The sequence below is a fragment of the Odontomachus brunneus genome, unplaced genomic scaffold (assembly GCF_010583005.1).
Source record: "Odontomachus brunneus isolate Ranch 3 - 2012 unplaced genomic scaffold, Obru_v1 Obru_scaffold_200, whole genome shotgun sequence".
In the NCBI taxonomy this organism is placed as follows: domain Eukaryota; kingdom Metazoa; phylum Arthropoda; class Insecta; order Hymenoptera; family Formicidae; genus Odontomachus; species Odontomachus brunneus.
In genome coordinates, this window is record NW_022639650.1 from 516,070 (window position 1) to 534,300 (window position 18,231).

Below are 18,231 nucleotides of genomic sequence, written 5' to 3' on the forward strand. Positions count from 1 at the left end.
ACAGTTGATTATTTTTAATCGACTGTGGTTGGTCAATTTCTCACGACTTAAAGATTAAAGCAAGGTTGTGGACAAGGGATTATTTCAATTTTCTTATAGCTATTGCTGCGCGTCTCTCCCCACGTTTAAGATTGGATAAGCTGCGTGCTTTCTTGTGCATCGCGACTTCTCGATATCCGTTGTACGAAGTACTGCGCGAACTGACGTTACCAGTTTGTTATCACGACTATTATTGTCAGAAGTAGAAGCGTTGACATACGATCAACTTTGTAGCACGTGTCCACGCTACATATATAACGACAAACCCAAACGAACAGAATACAATGAATAGAGAAACATTAGCAAACTTTCGAGATGATTCTATATAATATAGAAATATGTTGCTACGATAAATTTTTATTCCACTTATTGATAGTATAAACGATAACGATATATTTTAACAGAACGAAGATAGAACGCACTTCTTAACCACTGTAGGTAACAAGCACTATATATGTAATAACTAACAGCTGGCTAATTCACAATACGTATTACACTACATAAAAATAAAGGAGCAATCTTCTAGATTCATTTCACATTTTCACAGATATTATTGATGCGCACAGAGGATATTTAATGCAAGGATCGGTAAAATGAAGTTTTTAATGATTAATTATTTCGTTAAATAGTTAAAAAATTGTTAAAAAATACTAAAAATCAAAGTTACCTTTTTTCGGATCGATTTATAGAACTATTTAAATTTTATACTTATGAAATATGAGAGCTTATTAGCATATCAGTCACTAGCTGGCAACTGTTTGGCGCTACATGTCAACATTCATGACGCGCGCACCACATTGTACGGACTAGTACTGCTAATTCGCATTTAAAATCGAGCAGTATCAGTTTTTTATAAGCTATATGTAATCAGGTGAAAGCCACAGGTGAACGATTCTGAACGTAAAAGACGAGACAGGTGATACATCACACATATTTTGAACTCACTCTTACGTGAGACGAGGTGGCCGAGTGGTTAAGGCGTTGGACTGCTAATCCAATGTGCTCTGCACGCGTGGGTTCGAATCCCATCCTCGTCGGTTTACTTTTTACTTTTTTTACTCATTTGTAAAATAACGTTTTTATTTCACATATATTACGAAATTGCATTGATGATATAATTTTTATTTGTAATATAAATTTTGAATAAAAAAATATATATATAAATTTTATATAGTAAACACATACAAAACAATACTTGGTATTTTTTTAATTAAATTACTATGTACAAATAAGAGAAGATCGAGGCACTCAATTGTATATTTTTTTTAGAAGATTGATTTTTAATTTTTTTAGAAAAGTAACTTTAGCTGTTTAACTTATTATTATCATTATTTTATACTATTATTAACCCGTTGGAAACTCTATTAAGGATTCATTAATAAATCACTATATAATAACACTATATAATAACACTACTGAATCGTCGGACTATAATAACACTACTAACCGTCGGGCTTGAAAACTTTAAATACGATATTCATAGTAGTAAATTATTTATAATCTTTGATTAAGAACATAATTAATTGCAGATTCGCAATCATAGGCCGTTATTCAGCTATTTGGATCAATATTTTTGGTATAAGACAAATATAGATGAAAAACAAGCAGAAATTTATGAAGGTATGTTTATTTATTTGATAAAGGCAAAGTCTGCATAACATCGATATTTATTACTAATTATCGTAGCATTAATTATCGTATTTTTAAGAAATATTTTATCGCCGATTTCAGACTCGTAGAATACAACACGCTCAGAAGCTGGCTCATGCGGCATGCACACTATTATCGAAGCGTTTGTAAAAATTGCGAAGGTAGACCACCGACGGCGCGTTTACCGATCGCGAAATAAAGGGTTTAGGGCGATATTGGGTCACGGACGGAAAAGACGGACAGACGGACATGTGCGCGTACGTAACCGGTACCCCGCATCAGACGTACTTTTACAAAGGAAAAAATTCAACGTCTTATGTGAAGGGTACGCCCGTCCGTGACCTAGCATCGCCACCTAAAAGCGCAGTGGTGACCAACTTTATGACAAAGGACCACGTCAATGTCTTTCGACGAGAGAACGCACGTTGTATGAATATTAAACATTTTCGGAACTGCTCATAGGTAATCAAATCGTAGGCAATCGTCGAAACGTTAAATCTGCATTCTCTCCCTTTCTTTTTCATTTTAATCTGTCAAGATAAAAAACACTCGTCCTTCAAGTTATATTTAATTCCGATTTCAGATCATAAATATGTCAGTTGAGATTGGGACATCTAACATTTGCGAGGACATTTGGCGATTCTTGCGATGCGGCATACGTACTCTGTGCGAGCACAATTAAGTAATTCCAACGCGCAACGCAATAATTACCAGTATTAAAGTATTAATTAAAGATATAAAAGTATCTTAATTTCACAATTAACTCTGACGTCATATTAAAATCTCATTAAACGTAATATGTGCAAACCGCAGACGAGACATTGAGACGTTGGTATCGCGATCATTCATCTTTGTACTTGTTATCGGCTCATTCATCATGTACTCGTTTAATTCGCTCCCTGTGTGTAATGTGTCCGTTGATACGATTTTGCGCGTGTTTAAGGAGGAGAGACTGTATATGTGTATGTGTGTGTGTATGCCTGTGCAAATTTACTGACGAGATTTAATTTTTAGGAGCCGCGATGTAATGTACGGATATACAAGTCCAAGTTTTGCAACTAATAAGGAGAGCACCTACGTGTGCGCAAGTATTACGTATCTCCACTGTTACACATATGATACAGCTTATGTCAGAATTTGGAGAAAGTGTGTCCTTGGCAAGTTCTACAAAATACCATGGTGAGTTTATATCAATATATCTCTATATTGCGTACAAAAGAGGAAATTTGCAGAATTGCGCACAAGAACGGTATCGCCTAATCTTTCTCTCTTTTGCTCGAGTTAATTTGCAAGTTCATCATAATGAAATCTCACGCGACACTCATCATTGCGCGTATCACTCGTCATCCACGAGGAATACGCGTCTCTCGCTTCAAAGTTGCTACAGCTGCATTTGTACCCCGTTGACAATATCGTATGTTTGGCAATCGGGGACCGCCGGGGGCAAAACGAAAGTGAAAAGTAATTATAAGTGTCGCACCCTCGCATCGGCGACGTTTTCTAACAAGTTGCTCCGTACCAGATGCACGATCTTAATTTCGTGGCCGCCACGCCCGGAATTCGCTCGTGTTCGCCCCTCCCCTCGGGCGACTATCTCACCTCTCCTTTGCACTCTCGTTTGCTCCTTTCTTAATGATTTCCCACAAAGAAGTCCCATGTACATATCCCTCTCCCGTTGACCATGCCCAATCACCTCGAACGCGGAGGTAGTACCCAAAATTCGATCGAACCCCCGGACAACCTCACCCGCGTATAAATAGTGGCCGACGACCACCAAATCAGCAGAACTCAGTAGTTGTTCCACTTCGAACGAGCAAAATGGCATTCAAGGTAAGAAGAAACGAATATTGACACTACTAGACGATCATATCTCATTACGCCGTGTGTACGCTAATATAACGCATTGAGCAAATTTTTAAGCATCGAGAAACTGTATAGCGGAAGCTTTCACACATGGAAAAAGAATTTATTACTACTCAAAGAAATCGTTCCTACACACTTGTTAGTTCGAGAGAACGTTTCTTATTTCCAAAATAATACGCGTCTCCAACATATCTTAAAGAGTAATCCCAGGACGTCTTGATCACACCCTGAGTATTCTCAAAACGTCTGGTACTACCTGGGATCTTGTTGATCGCTACTAACAATTGAAAGCTCAAAATCCCTCAAGAAAAATTAGCCGATAAATCCGCGCGCTGATTGAACAAGTTAACGATGTTTCCCCCATTGTTTTCCAGTTTTTAGTACTCGCAGCCTTCGTGGCGATGGCAAGTGCCGGCGGCCCGGCAGCTTACGATATCGGCACGCTGTCCGCCGATCACAACAGCATCGGCTACAGCCAAGAATCCACCCAGAAGGGCTACGCCGGCCAGAACGTGGTGTCCACGTACAGTAGGGCCGAGGACTCCGCGCACTCGTCGGTTCGCGTGAGCAACAGTCACGTGAGCAACGACGCCCTGCTGGAACACCACGCCATCGGATACGCCGCGCCAGCTTTGGCTAAGAGCGCGTACATCGCGCAGCCCGTCCTCGCCAAAACCGCTTATGCCGCGCCGGCCTTGACATACGCCGCTCATGCCGCTCCGGTGATCACCAAGACCGCTTACGCGGCGCCCGCTTATGCTGCGCCCGCTTATGCGGCGCCCGCTTACGGATACGCCGCGGCAGCGCCGGTCATCGCCAAGACCACGGCCACTTATGCCGCGCCCGCCACATACACCTACAGCAGCCCGGTTGTGACCAAGGCCTACGCCGCCCCGTTGGTAGCCAAGGCTGCCTACACCACCTACGCCGCGCCAGCCGCCCCTCTGGTCGCGAAGGCTGCTTACGCGGTCGCACCAGCTACCACCTACGCCGCTGCGACTCCCTTCGTCGCCAAAACCGCCTACGCCGCCGCGCCGGTCTTGGCTAAGACCGCGATCGCCGCCGCACCGGCCGCCCTTACATACGCCGCTCATGCTGCGCCAGCCGCCCTCACGTACGCCGCTCATGCTGCGCCAGCCGCCCTCACGTACGCTCATGCCGCCCCCGTAGTCGCGAAGACGTACGCCGCTCCTTACTCGTATGAGACCGCCGCGCCGGTGGTGCACGCTACTTTCAGCGGCTTTGGCACGAGCTACGCCTGGTAAACGAGCCTCTCTATGCCAACTACGGTCGTTTCGAAAACAGGTGTCTTGTGTTCGGTCTCTCGAGCTCCTCCCGATGTTACCATACCCTCTCCGGTACATGCATGACTTTTTTTTACAACGCAACTGTGTATATAATATATTTATAGTGATATTTATGTTTATACACCACACACACATACTACTCCTAACACGTATACTTTACTCTCCATGCAAGCATGAACACTTGAGCGAGTTATAAGTTACGCAACGTACATTGAGATATACATATAATTTTGTATCACGAGAACATCTTTCGGATTAGTAGTAAATAATTCTGCTATATATATTAGATACGAATAAATCGAAATTCATACGATAATAAACGGAGTACCCGCGTTTTGAAATTATCTTATAGTAATGATAATATCTAAAGTAATGATTATTCTTTTGATTGCTGTTCGTTTCGTCCAGTTCTCTAGTTCTTAAACTTCACAACTTCTAAAAATGCGGACCATTCGGATTACAAGTCTTTCGCGCAACAATGGACGTTTTCTTGGAGAAAGTTCGAGATGAGTGTACTTTAGGAGAATTCTCGAAAAGTTTCAGAATGTTCAATTAAATCAACTTTACAAAGTCGATGCGCACTTACATGCGTTTCTTCTAGGTGAGCGCAATGTTAAAACACGCGGGCCAAAACTTACGTATGCACGACACAATCGGCCGACGAATACAAAAGATCCGGCACAATAACAGAAAACGCTTTTAAAACGTGGCCTTTATTGTTTGGCAACTGTGCGCGCTCTCGAATTTCCAGTCCAGATCAGAAAGAATTTGCATACAATGGATAATCGAAATGTACCGATCATTTCACATGTGTTGCGCGAATTTGATTGAACACTGGCCGCTTTCACGGACGACCGGTTTCTTTTTCTGTAGTACGAAACAGTCGCAATGATGAAATCGCCAATGCGTGATCTAATTTCTTATTGAATACGCAAAATCGAAAACTCGATTTCCTTGCAAAATCAACCTTGACACTTTCATGTTAAGGTTACGTCAATCTTAGACATGACTAACTAAATGTGGATCAGACGTCGATCCCTTCTCGCGATTTTATCAAAATGAATGTAGTTAATGCAAAAAGAGCAAGTATTTACTCGCGTCGCGAATATCTGCTCAGTTAACACCGAACATCAGTTACACTACATCTATATTATGATTTCGCATTCAACAATGTAAATACAATATAACACTATATATTATATTATATTTATATAACACACAAACTTGGAAATGTGTTATATATACAAATTAAAAAATTGGTTCTCTTGAGAGAGTTTATTAAGTAAAATTTAATGAGATATAATTTTAGTAAATATAACGATAATGAGATTGTTTAAGAAGCATCTTGTAGCTCCAAATTTCTAATTTTTAGATTTACACGATTTGTATTCGTGTAGCACAGTAATAAATAAATAAATATTATATTTAATAATGTACATAATAACTAAAAATTTTAACTTCATGAATCATTATTCAAAAGTGTAGTTTCTAAAGTTTTTATTAGGGAGCGCTATTGCTCTTCATGAAAAATCGAGAGAGTAGTATAGATGAACGACTACTCGTACAAAAAACGAAATTGACTAATTGCATCTATCAATTCTGACTAAAGAGAAATGTGAGATTGGTTAATTCCACTAACCATTAGAATAATTACATATCCAGTTAATCAAAGTTGGTAAAAACGGGCATCGAAACTTTCACGTGTTGCAACTCAATTATAAGTTAGACGCAGTTTATTTTATACGAAAAAATAAGTAAAATTCAACGAGCTATAACTTCGATAAAAACAATGATAACAAGTCAATCCAGTATTTTACAGCGCGCTTGAAATGTCTAATTTTTAAATCATGTCTAATATTATTGTCTAATATTAAAATCATAATGTTACATCGTTTCCTGCTAAGACATATTGAGTTAAGACCTGTTCTGTAACACGTCGTATGTAAGATTATTTTCTGCCGTAGATATAACTCGTTGAATTTTGCTTACTATTCTAAAGATTTCTTTAATTTTTATGTATAATATATTAATATTATTTCAAAATAACATTTTAATAGCAAATTAAATAAACTTTTTATTATTTAATATAAAAAAACTGTTAACTATATCTAGGTATACTTAGGTATACTCAATAAATTTCGAGATATCAAGAAGATAATTAAGATAATTTATATTTAAATGAAGAATGATACGCGCGCGACATCAAAATTCACCAGCAATTCACCAAAAGTTTCCTCTCTGAACGCTCGTATACGAGCACGTGTGTTGATTTACAATTGTTGACATACACATAGTAAACTATAAATAACAAACAAAATGGCAGGAGTTAGAAAGTTAAAGCGTAAGAAGAAGTATCGTGTAAATGTAAATCGAAAAAGATTACGAAATAAGTTACGAAAATTACCTACTATTCCGTGGTAAGTGTTCCTAACCTCACATGCATGCCTCATGCAAATAGAACGTTTTAATCTATTGATGTTATTAGCAAGCAGATAAAAAAAGCATGGGAGGTCACAAAATCTACACGTACCAATTTGAAAGAAATGGGTTTGGCATACGATGCAAATGACGTGATACAAATTCCGAATGTGAAGGAAATTTTAGATGCCAAGAAAAAAGCTGTAATAGATGAAAGTTTGTCAGATCACGAAGATGAAGCTATGGGTATAACTCCAGCAAAAAATTACATTGCAGAAGCATTAGAAGCTGAAGCAAAAGCACCTAGAGAGCGTCTCCTAAACTTACCAAAAGGACAAGCACAGTTTCTTAGTTACTTAATAACAAAATATGGCGAAGATTACAAGGTAAAGTTTCTTTCTAGATAAAGTTATATCATTTTACTTCTGTGAATAGCTAATTATTTATATCATCTCAATTCTTTTCATACAGGCAATGTCAAGAGATAAGAAAAATCACTATCAATTAACCTGGAAACAAATACGTGCTAAGATCAAAATGTTTAAAGGAATTCCAAAACAGTATAATGAATATATTCAAGATAACAGTGTAGACAGTTAAGAGGGAGAACTTGTATCGATTTAATTACTATTTATATATCTATATAAATTTTGATTATTTCCATATACATAAGAACCAAGTTGACAATATCTTGCTGTTACCTTTGCTAATTGTCAAAATATAAATTTACTAGCAGACATATGTGTGTGTATATATTTTATATATATATATATATATATATATATATATATATATATATATATATCATAATAAAAACCATACTTTAATATATAAAAGTAAAAATTTATTAAAATAAAAATGGCCATATATCATAGTAACAATCAGTTACTTAATTTGTTATAATTGTTTTTATTCTGTAGAAGTTTTGTATCTCCTAATCTTTTATTGAATATGGCAATCCTACTTTATGAAATGTGACCGATTCAAGGTACAGCCATAGAAAACATTTTTTTCATAACCAAAACTACAGAACTATGATACCATTTATATCTAGTCTCTCCTTCTGATAAATAAGGTAATGGTTTAGTTTGGCATGCAATCAGTTCTATTTTGTGTTTGTGTGATAAACTCAACAAATCTAAAGCTTGTTCAATTTGTTCTGGCTTTAAAACATTGGGACAATCCTGAAAATCACAAAAAGAAAACAATATTTATTTGATACTTGCTTAAGATAAATCTCATTATGTTATATCCTCATTATCTCATGAGATGATTCACAAAATTGAGAAATATAATAATTACCTGTTTGTTAGCAACTATTAGAATTGGTATTTTGCTTAGTTGTGGTTCATCCATCAATAATTTAAATGATGAGACTACAACAGGTAACTTATCTGTATCATTAGCATCTACTACAAATACTACGAGATTAACATTATGTAAAAACATTGTCCAGTATGTTCTTACATCATCCAATGTATCAATGCCACCAACTAATAACAAAAAATTACATAACTATGGATATATTTCAATATTCATTATTTTCAATTATCAATACAGATTATTAAAGAAACTATATACAATAATTATTAAAATATGTATACATACCTTCCCATATATTATAGCAACATAGATCATTTTTTAACCTGGTAATAAGAGAACCTTCAGTAGGCTGTGGTGGTATAGTATAACTGAAGTCATTGTCATTTAAAACAGTTATTTGATTCATTAACAAAGTTTTCCCAGCACCTTTTAGTCCCAATAAGACTACTCTCTTTTGAGGTTTATCCACAATCTACAATAAAATAAAAAATATATATAAAACAGGGCTTGTAGATTTCTGCTGTATAGTGAAATTGATTAGGTTTTTAACTTAGTGCCACATTGATATTAGGAAAAGGAATAACCTGAAATATTTTCAAATCATTATTCTCGTTTTTAATCATGAAATCATTGAGTGGAGTTCATTGAACATCCTGTCAAACATGTTATTCAATCTTGAATATAACATTTCTATTTTCAGTACTCTGTTAAATTGTGATGCATGTTTTATATGTTCCCTACTCATATTCTATATGCATGTTCTATATTCTATATTTTCAGGTGTATTCTTTATTTTTAACATTTATTTCAGTCAAAGTACTTTTTTCTTTTTAGTGTAATTGCCATTTCCTTAACAGATTCTTCTAGTAACATAAAATGATTTTTTAAAATAAATTCATCAATCCTTATATTATTTTTACTTTCTGTGGCTTTCTTTTCCTATTTCTTTTGGTACAAACTTGCATTATCTTTTTGCCTGATACTATTCTCTACTATACAGCTTTTTGCATTTCTAATATTTCCAAAGTGTTTCAAGAACAACCTGAAATAGTTTCAAGTTGTTTCTTTTCCTAAAAATAAATTGAAATTTTCATGAAACATCAAACATAAATCCACAAAGGACGTGGCACTAACCCAGAAATCAGATGAAATATAGTATAAGGTATTTCTTTTATTTATTTTTTTTATATATAGAGAAGATTACAGAAAAAATTTATTCTTATTGTATCAAACATAAATCTGAAAATTTCAGAACATATAAATCCTGACCTTAGACATCTCCTTGAAACTTTTGTTTATTGCCTTGAGTTTGCACTTGCTCCAATATCTGTAAGCTATATAGACGCCAATACATGTGCAGCCGACCCAGAGGAACGTTTTTTGGCCTTCTCTTGACAAGTATTTTTCCATTGTTAATATTTATTTTAATGATGCATTTGGTCAAATCGTGAACAATATTCTATCTTTCACGGACTCAGTATGAGTCTTACGGTCTGTTAACAAGTGATACGCTTTTCTATCAATTTTCTGGAAATTCCACCCGCGTTATTTCCTTTATCTTGTCGTTCTGCGCGTAACTCACGAGTCGCTAACGGTTCAGGAACGTAATCTTCGCATATCATGCTACAGAACCTGTAAAAGAGAGAAAAATAAGCAGACTCACAGATGTTTTTTAAACATGTAATATATCCTATCAAATATTTATTTTAATCATATATATTTGTTTTCAATATTTTTTCATGTCATTAATGAGATATTGTTGCTGAATTAAAAAATTTACTTATTGCATCTTTAAAAAAGTGAGTAATTATATAGTTTAGAGCTTTCACCTCCGATTTGGCTTAACTCATATTGTGTGTATTTTTACACGTAGAAACCAAATATGAAAGTTAAAATCGTCGCTCCGCTTTGTAAAGCGAGATATTAATCGTTAAAGTTAACGAGTATGACAGGTTATGAAACTTGTTCACAGCGCGCGCGCAACGAATGTAGCGACATCATATGTTCCGTGGCTTCTAGAAAGAAGCATGGCAACGGCCACCAGCCTGATTTCAAAGGCCAGAGCCAGGCGCTAGAGACCCTTGAGTAGAGACTAGAGAACCTATAATCAGAGAGTCGTCAACTCGTTACGTAACCGGCTGCGCGCTGATTGGCTCAGGGCGTGGAGCTCCATGATCCTGAGAGATATATGCAAGTTTAAATAATTATATTAACACATGTAAATACTTATCAAACAAAAAAAGATACAATTTAGCTTTAAAATCCTCACCTATTTAATCTTTACGTCCTGTCACTGTCACTCTAATGGTTCCTGCACACAAGACGCGGTAATGCTTGCCGCGCGGCGGAAATCCGCACGACAGCCAATCAATATGTTGTTTTTCCGTAAGAGCTAGAAGGTTATTACGGAAAGCACCATATTGATTGGCTGTTGCGCGAACTTCTGCCGTGCGGCAAGCATTATCGCGTCCTGTGTGCAGGAGCCATAAAGATGTCTTTACATAGGAGCATCAAGCGTTAAAGCGGTAGCCAATCAACGTGCCACTTTCCGCAAGAACTACACGTATACTTCTGGAACCTGATACGTTGATTGGCTAACGCTTTAACGCTTGATGCTGGAACGCTCCTATGATTGGCACTTTAACCTTTCTCTCATAGCATGTTCGACTGGCCCTGGGTTAATCGCTCCGAAAGCGATGAATGACGTCATAAATCTCTACTAGCTAATCATAAAGCTCATAAGTACTTATTCGATCAATAAACGCAGACTGAATAACCCAGAATGGGTTAACCCAGAGCCAGTCGAACATGCTATCAGAATCGGGTGTATATCAGTTGGACACGGGGCAATTGGACACAGTCCAATCACAAGTCGCTGTTCCAAGGGACCCTACAAATGTCTCTAATCACACGGTGCTGTGATTGGCTGTGTCCAAATGCACCGTGTCCAAGTGCACCGCTCCCGTAAAATTTACTCATGGCGGCGATGAACAGCCGGAAATTGATGTTTGGGAATTAACCAAAAGGGGTCCCTGTAACCAGTACTGAGAGAAAGAGAGAGGGGGAGGTGATGAACTGCAAAGTTGCAACAAGTTAGATGGACTTTGATCTCTAATGAGATGAATTCAATTCAAAATACGAACGTTGTATTTTGAAATGGGTGTAAAAGAACTTTGGAACATTTTATCGCCTTTGTGCGATAGAAAACCATTATACGAGTTACAAGGCAAAACTATCGCGATTGATTTAAGTGGATGGGTTGTTGACAGTCAAACAGTCGTGGACAATGCTGTACAATCGAAAATGTATCTAAGGTAAATTCTCAATTCTCTTTTTCTTATATAGAAATACTTTTTTTATATAGAAATACTTTGTATTGTTTAATTTGAATTACATTGTTTAAAGTAAAATTGTAATGAAATATATTTATATATAATTATTGTACCAAGTACATTGTACTTAACAAATGTTATTTATGTAATTTAAATTATTTTAGGAATCTATATTTTCGTACAGCATTCCTTCTCACACAAGGAATATCCCCTGTGTTTGTACTAGAGGGAAAGGCACCTGATCTAAAACACAAAACTATTGCTCGAAGGAATGACATTCGTCATGGATTTCGTGAAAAGAAAATTAAAAAAGTAGGAAGATCACAATTTCAACGGGTTCTAAATGAATGTAGAGAAATGTTGAGATATATGGGCATTGCTTGTGTACAGGGCCATGGTGAGGCAGAAGCCATGTGTGCTTATTTAAATGAAGATGGGGTAAGTTTTTGTTAAAATAAAAAATGCTTTGTTTGTAGTTATCTGTAAACATTTAAATATTTGAAATATTTCTTAAACTTAATTATAAATCTTATTCCTCAATCAAAAAATATTGGTTATATTAATTCAGTATTCTTTACTACTTTATCTTTAAGCATATATTCATGTATATTTTTAGCTTGTCGATGGATGTATAAGTCAAGACAGTGACTGCTTCTTATATGGCGCAAGAATAGTATACAGAAACTTCTCTATAAGTACTCAAGGAGCTACAGGTGGTTTTGTGGATATCTACTGTATAGACCAGATAGAAAAGATATTGAACTTAGGACGAAATAAAATGATTGCATTAGCTTTATTATGCGGCTGTGATTATGATGAAGGAATAAATGGTGTTGGAAAAGAAGCTGCTTTAAAATTTTTCAAGACTGTAGAAGATGATGATGTCTTGCAAAGGTTTGTATATTAAATGCACTAAACACCAAGTTTTTATCACGTTGTTTTGTCACTGCAAATAAACAGCTTTCCTTTTTTTTTTTAGATTTCAAGAATGGAGAACAGACACAAAGTTAGATAAAATAGAGTCAAATTTATTAAATCCCGATTTATGTACGTCGTGTGGTCATAAAGGAAAATTACAAAAGCACACAAAATCAGGATGCACTGAATGTGATACCATCATAAAGTGCAATGATGACTACAAGTAAATTATTATTTTTATATATTTCTTTAAAAATAATATATTATAAACTTTAAGAGATAATACATTATAATTATAAACCTAATACATTATAATTTTTTATCTATATAGAGAAAAGAGAGCAGTGATGTTAAATGAGATATCACTAAGAAAGAAAGCACTCCGTGACGAAACTTTCCCAAAGCAGGAATTAATGGAGGAATTTCTTATTCGGAGAGATGCAGTTCCAACTAAACTGGATATAGAATGGAAGCAACCTCAAGTCAGTCAATTTATTGTAAGTAGTTATATATATATATATATATATTACACAAATTGTTATACATATAATATGTTAATCACATCACGATAAGTGTGTATAAATACACACGTGTATAAACACAATCTTATGTTACGTTAGGATTTTATGGACAAACATTTATGCTGGGATCCACAATATGCATTTGAAAAAATATTTACGTTAACCACTAGATGGCAACTTTTACATCTACCAAATCTTACACTTGACAAACGTTTATCTGTGCCAAACTTATTTATTCCCAGTGAAATAAGAAAGATACGTAACATCAGATCTATAGCCAGTTACGAAATTATTTGGAAGAAAGAACACAGTGTATTAGAAATGTTAAAAAATTATAAAAAGGAGACACAAAAGAATAATGATGACGATGATGTAGATGATAATTTGCTGACCAGCATTGAGCCACAAAATTTAGTTTTAACGTGTTATCCACAACTAGTTGAAACATTTGAAAGCATTCGAAATACAAAGGCAAAAAAAAGAACTACAAATTCTCGAAAAAAGAAGGCTATGACGGATGTAATGGAGAATAATACTGAAAAAAAAGATAGTGCAAAATTGTGCCAAAAGAAGACAAGAAAAAAAGTCATAGAAAAAAATAATAGAAAAATCGATGAATTTATTTCTGAAAATCGTCCTATATCGCTAGAAGATTCCTTTGAAGAAATGTCAATTTCACCAAAAAGATCAAGGAAGAAAAATATTTCGACTGAAGTGAGTAAGTTGGAAATAAAGAATACTTTTAAAAATACAATTATGAATACGAAACATCTAAAACGTGGACCACAATTTGATAGAGTACTAGGAGTAGGAAAGATACATTCAAGATTAAATAACACGCTTGACAGAATGTTTAATGAACTTTCACCTAATGATTTCATGAGCGAAAATGAAGATAGTGATCTTAATACAACAGAAGTAATAGAAGATATATGTAGCAAACGAATTTTTGAATTTAATATTAGAAGTTATTGCCCTTCTACGAACCAACCTATAGAGGGAAGCACAAAAATCGACCTGTCAGAAGCTTCAATGTTAAATATGAAAGAACATGCATGTATTGAGGACGAGGAAGAAAAAACAGACGATTCTGGTGATGAATTCGGTGATATAAATGAATCATACATCCCCATTAATCAAAGGATACAGGTCGAAACAAGTAAAAAACTTTCGTGCAATCAAATAGAAAAAATTTCTACTATTGATTTTGAAGATATTATGAATGAAACGGATAATTAAAACATAATAATAATTATTATTAATTAAAACATGCATTTAGGCGTGAAGCATGCATTTACGTGATATTATAAAATGTATACTTGTACCTGTAAAGTGTAATAATTTGTAAGAATTTATAATATATATGCAAAAGTCTATCTTGCATTACGTCTTATCTTCGTTTAATTTTTAATTTTAATCCATTATTTCTCTCTCTTTCACTCGATCTCTTACGATATACAAAATTACATTGATCATTTAATGATATATATATATATATTATTTAAAACTTTAAATAGTAAGAGACAAAGATAAGTCTTAACTTAAGTGCAATATAGATTATAACTGATTTGGATAACGATTGTGATAAATTTTAATGATGGAAATTTATTAAATATTAGAATTTTCCAAGATAAAAAATGGGTTGGATTTGTTTAATTGAGATATTAAGTAACGGCATCTGAATTTTTAATTGGACACCAATTCGACAATAACATTTATTAGGAATATTATTACGTTCGCTGGTAGTACAGCTATGTCAATCGATATTATTAATTATAAATTTTTATGTGTCGACACACGTCACAAATTTACACGATTTTACATTATATTACAAAATGAAAAAGATAAACTTGAAATTTATCACAGTCCAATTTCTCTATAACATTTGAGAAACGTATTTGTTCGCTTACGTAGCTGACAGCATAGATCGGACTGCTTATTACGTAGAAGAAAGAGAAGAATCATACTTTGTGAGATCTTATGAACGCGAGTGCATCGACATCATTAACGTGCATCACTATGTGCACTGCACACAAGTACTCATTGAATTTACGGGACACATGTATTCAAAAGACCACCTGGGCATGAGATTTTTCTTTAAGCAAAAAATTGTTCTTTTGTCTTTTGGATTTTCAGTTCTCGGTGTGTATGTGTGACGTATCGTGTACACGGGTGCGAGTGCACTGACTCATGTTTTCAATTCAAGCTTCCAACAAGCTTCAATATGCATGGTCTAAGCGTCTCCTTTCTCATAATGAACAAATCATCGGCATTAGATTGGACAATTGCTTCAAAAGGGAGAGAGAAACTAATATTTTTTTCTAAAAATAAAAATAAGACGCGCGTGTTGGAATATATCTGAGAGCACTGAAAAGGCGCAAATGGATCGAATCCTTAACCGCATGACCGATCTCGGCAAATTTAAACTTTGTTCGAGTGTATGGCTTATCGGGAAGCAGACTCAAGAAGAAAATCTATGATTCGTACTCACAAAAGTGATGAGTGAGAAAGTCAAACATTTGTTATAACATCCGAACGGGCTTATATATCTCACTTTGAATGTATAACATATCATCTGCTGGTATCCCATTAATATTAATATTCACTGAGTTATAAATACATTGGAAAGACGCGGATTGATAATAGCCGTACGAAAGCATGAATCTCGCAACTACCTCCTACACATCTTAAAGCTTACGACATCTCCTTGCAGTTTTAATCCCATTTTGATAATTACATCGCGTAGCCGCAGCGTGGGCGATTTCTTGCAACGATAACTGTCGATGTTTCAAAGGACTCTCTAGTTTTGGAAAAGCGAAATTGCACCGTGAACTTCATCGATCCAGAGATAACGTCACACGAATTTTATTTAGCGACATCAAATATGTTCTATCGGGTGTATTTTCGCGAATCACAGTTTCAATAATTCCGACGAGGTTCTCCTTGCTATCCTAACTGGATAACGTTGTCTGAAAGTACCGCTGCGATCATAAATCTACTTCCTATATAGCCACTCTTCACAAACAAGCGCGCGAAGGCTACGCTTACGAAGAAATTATCGGGATCGTGGATTAGTCGATAAGAGAGAAAATTCATTTAGACTAAGGCGTTATTAAACTTTTAATACTCTTCCATCTTGCGTCTCTATCTGTTCTGCCGACCAATAGCTCCAAAGTGCCTGAAATTGCTCTGCCTGAGTCAGCACACGGCGCGGCGCGATGGCCGCATTCAAATTTAGCATTGAAAGGGTCAAGCAAATGGATTCGGTACCTCGGCGAAACGGATTCGCATTTGCATAAACTGAAGAAGGCGTTGAGCCTAAACCTCAGTCAACATTCCCGGCCTGTGTACGTCGGCCGGACGATGATCTACGGCCCGTGGGATTACGGACGGCAACACAACTCTTCCATACTGTGTGCTCCGTTTTATTGCTACGCCGTGCGTTATAACGTTAAAGCAGATATGGCAACGATCGATCGGCTCGAAAGTAACGAGGATGGGAGCCGAACGGTAAAGCGAAACAGCAGCAGTAGCTCGTAGTTCGAATAAGTCTGAAACACGATTTCGAGACATATTTATAAGATCTTCGCTGAGATGGATCCTTGATGCAATTTATTTATACGGAAGCACCCGACGTAGTAGTAATCGGCTTTTATGAAGTTCTAAAGTAGACTAATATCGATTTCCTACTATCCGGCTACTTATGCAATGACCAATCACTGTTTGAAATATATTTATCGTCGCGTAGAGATCGAGATTTCTATTTTCCGATCGTAAGACATTTATATTAGTAACGTTGTATGATTGCACGAGATCACGCGGAAGATCAAATTTAAAATTAAAACGCATTCGCGAATTCACGAGATTCGTAAATGAGAGGAAGCGAAGAGACAGAAGAATGAATTCTGTTTTTGCAAAAATATGATTGCTGCGTGAAATGCAGATGATACTGTTGATAAACAGTTAAATTAGAGGTATGTTTCATCGAGATACATCATTATTAAATTTTGATCGCTCACTTATGCTCGTTTATGAGGCGCGTAATGTAATCGCATTAAATGTCGCTTCTAGCGATTACAATTTTGTTTTCAGCAATTTGTAATGACGGGCGTTAATTCAACGCATTGGTACTCGAATCATTGATCCGACTCAATCAATGCAGGTCAACTTAAGGGATTATAGGAGCTTGACAAGAATAAAAATTAGGTAAAATTCAGGGAGTTGTAAATTAATAGGAGTATATATAAATATTTTGTTGCGTATGTCTGTAGATAATGTTGTGTATGTAATATCTTGATATAAAAAAATTAGATTTCATAGCGAATATCAACATCACTATGTCTATTTTAATTCTATTCTGCAAAAGAATTACGTTTTAACGATAACCATCCTGATATCAACAGAAGTAACCTAAAATCAATATCAGTACATTATTTTATTATTAGTTATCAATTTAATTATTATTTTATTATTAGTTAGTTATCAATTTAATTATTATTTTATTATTAGTTAGTTATCAATTTAAAAAGGCTTCCCGTTTCAAAACCATTTTTTATTTTTTAATTTTACAAGCTCGAATTTTTCAGTGAAAAAATTAAATTTAATTTTTTAGAATTTCTATTTCACGAAATATTCTTTTTTTTAAATCCGCTCCGTGAATCGGTAATTATAACACTAATAAGTAAACAAATATATTGAAACTGATTTAAGATCATTTTTGTTGAAGTCAGGATGATCATCGTTGAAACGTGATTTTATTGCAGAATAGAATTACATGAAGTGAACACAGTAATATTAATATTCACCATGAAATCTAATTTTTTTATACCAAGATATTGTTAACAGATATACGTAAAAAAA

General features: G+C 35.3%; 4 protein-coding genes and 1 non-coding gene across 5 annotated transcripts; 4 read left to right on the forward strand and 1 right to left on the reverse strand.

Moving 5' to 3' along the window:
• Positions 1-994: 994 nt before the first annotated feature.
• Trnas-gcu lies at positions 995-1,076 on the forward strand. Its single transcript has one exon. It is a non-coding gene; the product is annotated as a tRNA-Ser (tRNA).
• A 2,277-nt stretch (positions 1,077-3,353) lies between these two features.
• On the forward strand, positions 3,354-6,128 carry LOC116852040 (cuticle protein 16.5-like). The gene is made up of 2 exons (XM_032832012.1): positions 3,354-3,519; positions 3,927-6,128. Exons 1-2 carry the CDS (start codon positions 3,508-3,510, stop codon positions 4,815-4,817), a joined length of 903 nt encoding a protein of 300 aa, XP_032687903.1. The 5' UTR covers positions 3,354-3,507; the 3' UTR covers positions 4,818-6,128.
• Positions 6,129-7,064: 936 nt separating this feature from the next.
• On the forward strand, positions 7,065-8,018 carry LOC116852042 (nucleolar protein 16). Its single transcript, XM_032832014.1, has 3 exons — positions 7,065-7,276; positions 7,345-7,663; positions 7,749-8,018. The coding sequence occupies exons 1-3, from the start codon at positions 7,176-7,178 to the stop codon at positions 7,875-7,877; spliced, it is 549 nt and encodes a 182-aa protein (XP_032687905.1). The 5' UTR covers positions 7,065-7,175; the 3' UTR covers positions 7,878-8,018.
• An 81-nt stretch (positions 8,019-8,099) lies between these two features.
• Positions 8,100-10,666, reverse strand: LOC116852041 (ADP-ribosylation factor 2-like). Its single transcript, XM_032832013.1, has 5 exons — positions 10,430-10,666; positions 9,870-10,232; positions 8,886-9,072; positions 8,580-8,770; positions 8,100-8,461 (listed from the first exon to the last, which is right to left on the reverse strand). The coding sequence occupies exons 2-5, from the start codon at positions 10,008-10,010 to the stop codon at positions 8,261-8,263; spliced, it is 720 nt and encodes a 239-aa protein (XP_032687904.1). The 5' UTR covers positions 10,011-10,232; positions 10,430-10,666; the 3' UTR covers positions 8,100-8,260.
• A 971-nt stretch (positions 10,667-11,637) lies between these two features.
• Positions 11,638-14,739, forward strand: LOC116852055 (flap endonuclease GEN). The gene is made up of 6 exons (XM_032832030.1): positions 11,638-11,914; positions 12,097-12,370; positions 12,549-12,826; positions 12,912-13,073; positions 13,182-13,347; positions 13,471-14,739. Exons 1-6 carry the CDS (start codon positions 11,757-11,759, stop codon positions 14,608-14,610), a joined length of 2,178 nt encoding a protein of 725 aa, XP_032687921.1. The 5' UTR covers positions 11,638-11,756; the 3' UTR covers positions 14,611-14,739.
• Positions 14,740-18,231: the final 3,492 nt, after the last annotated feature.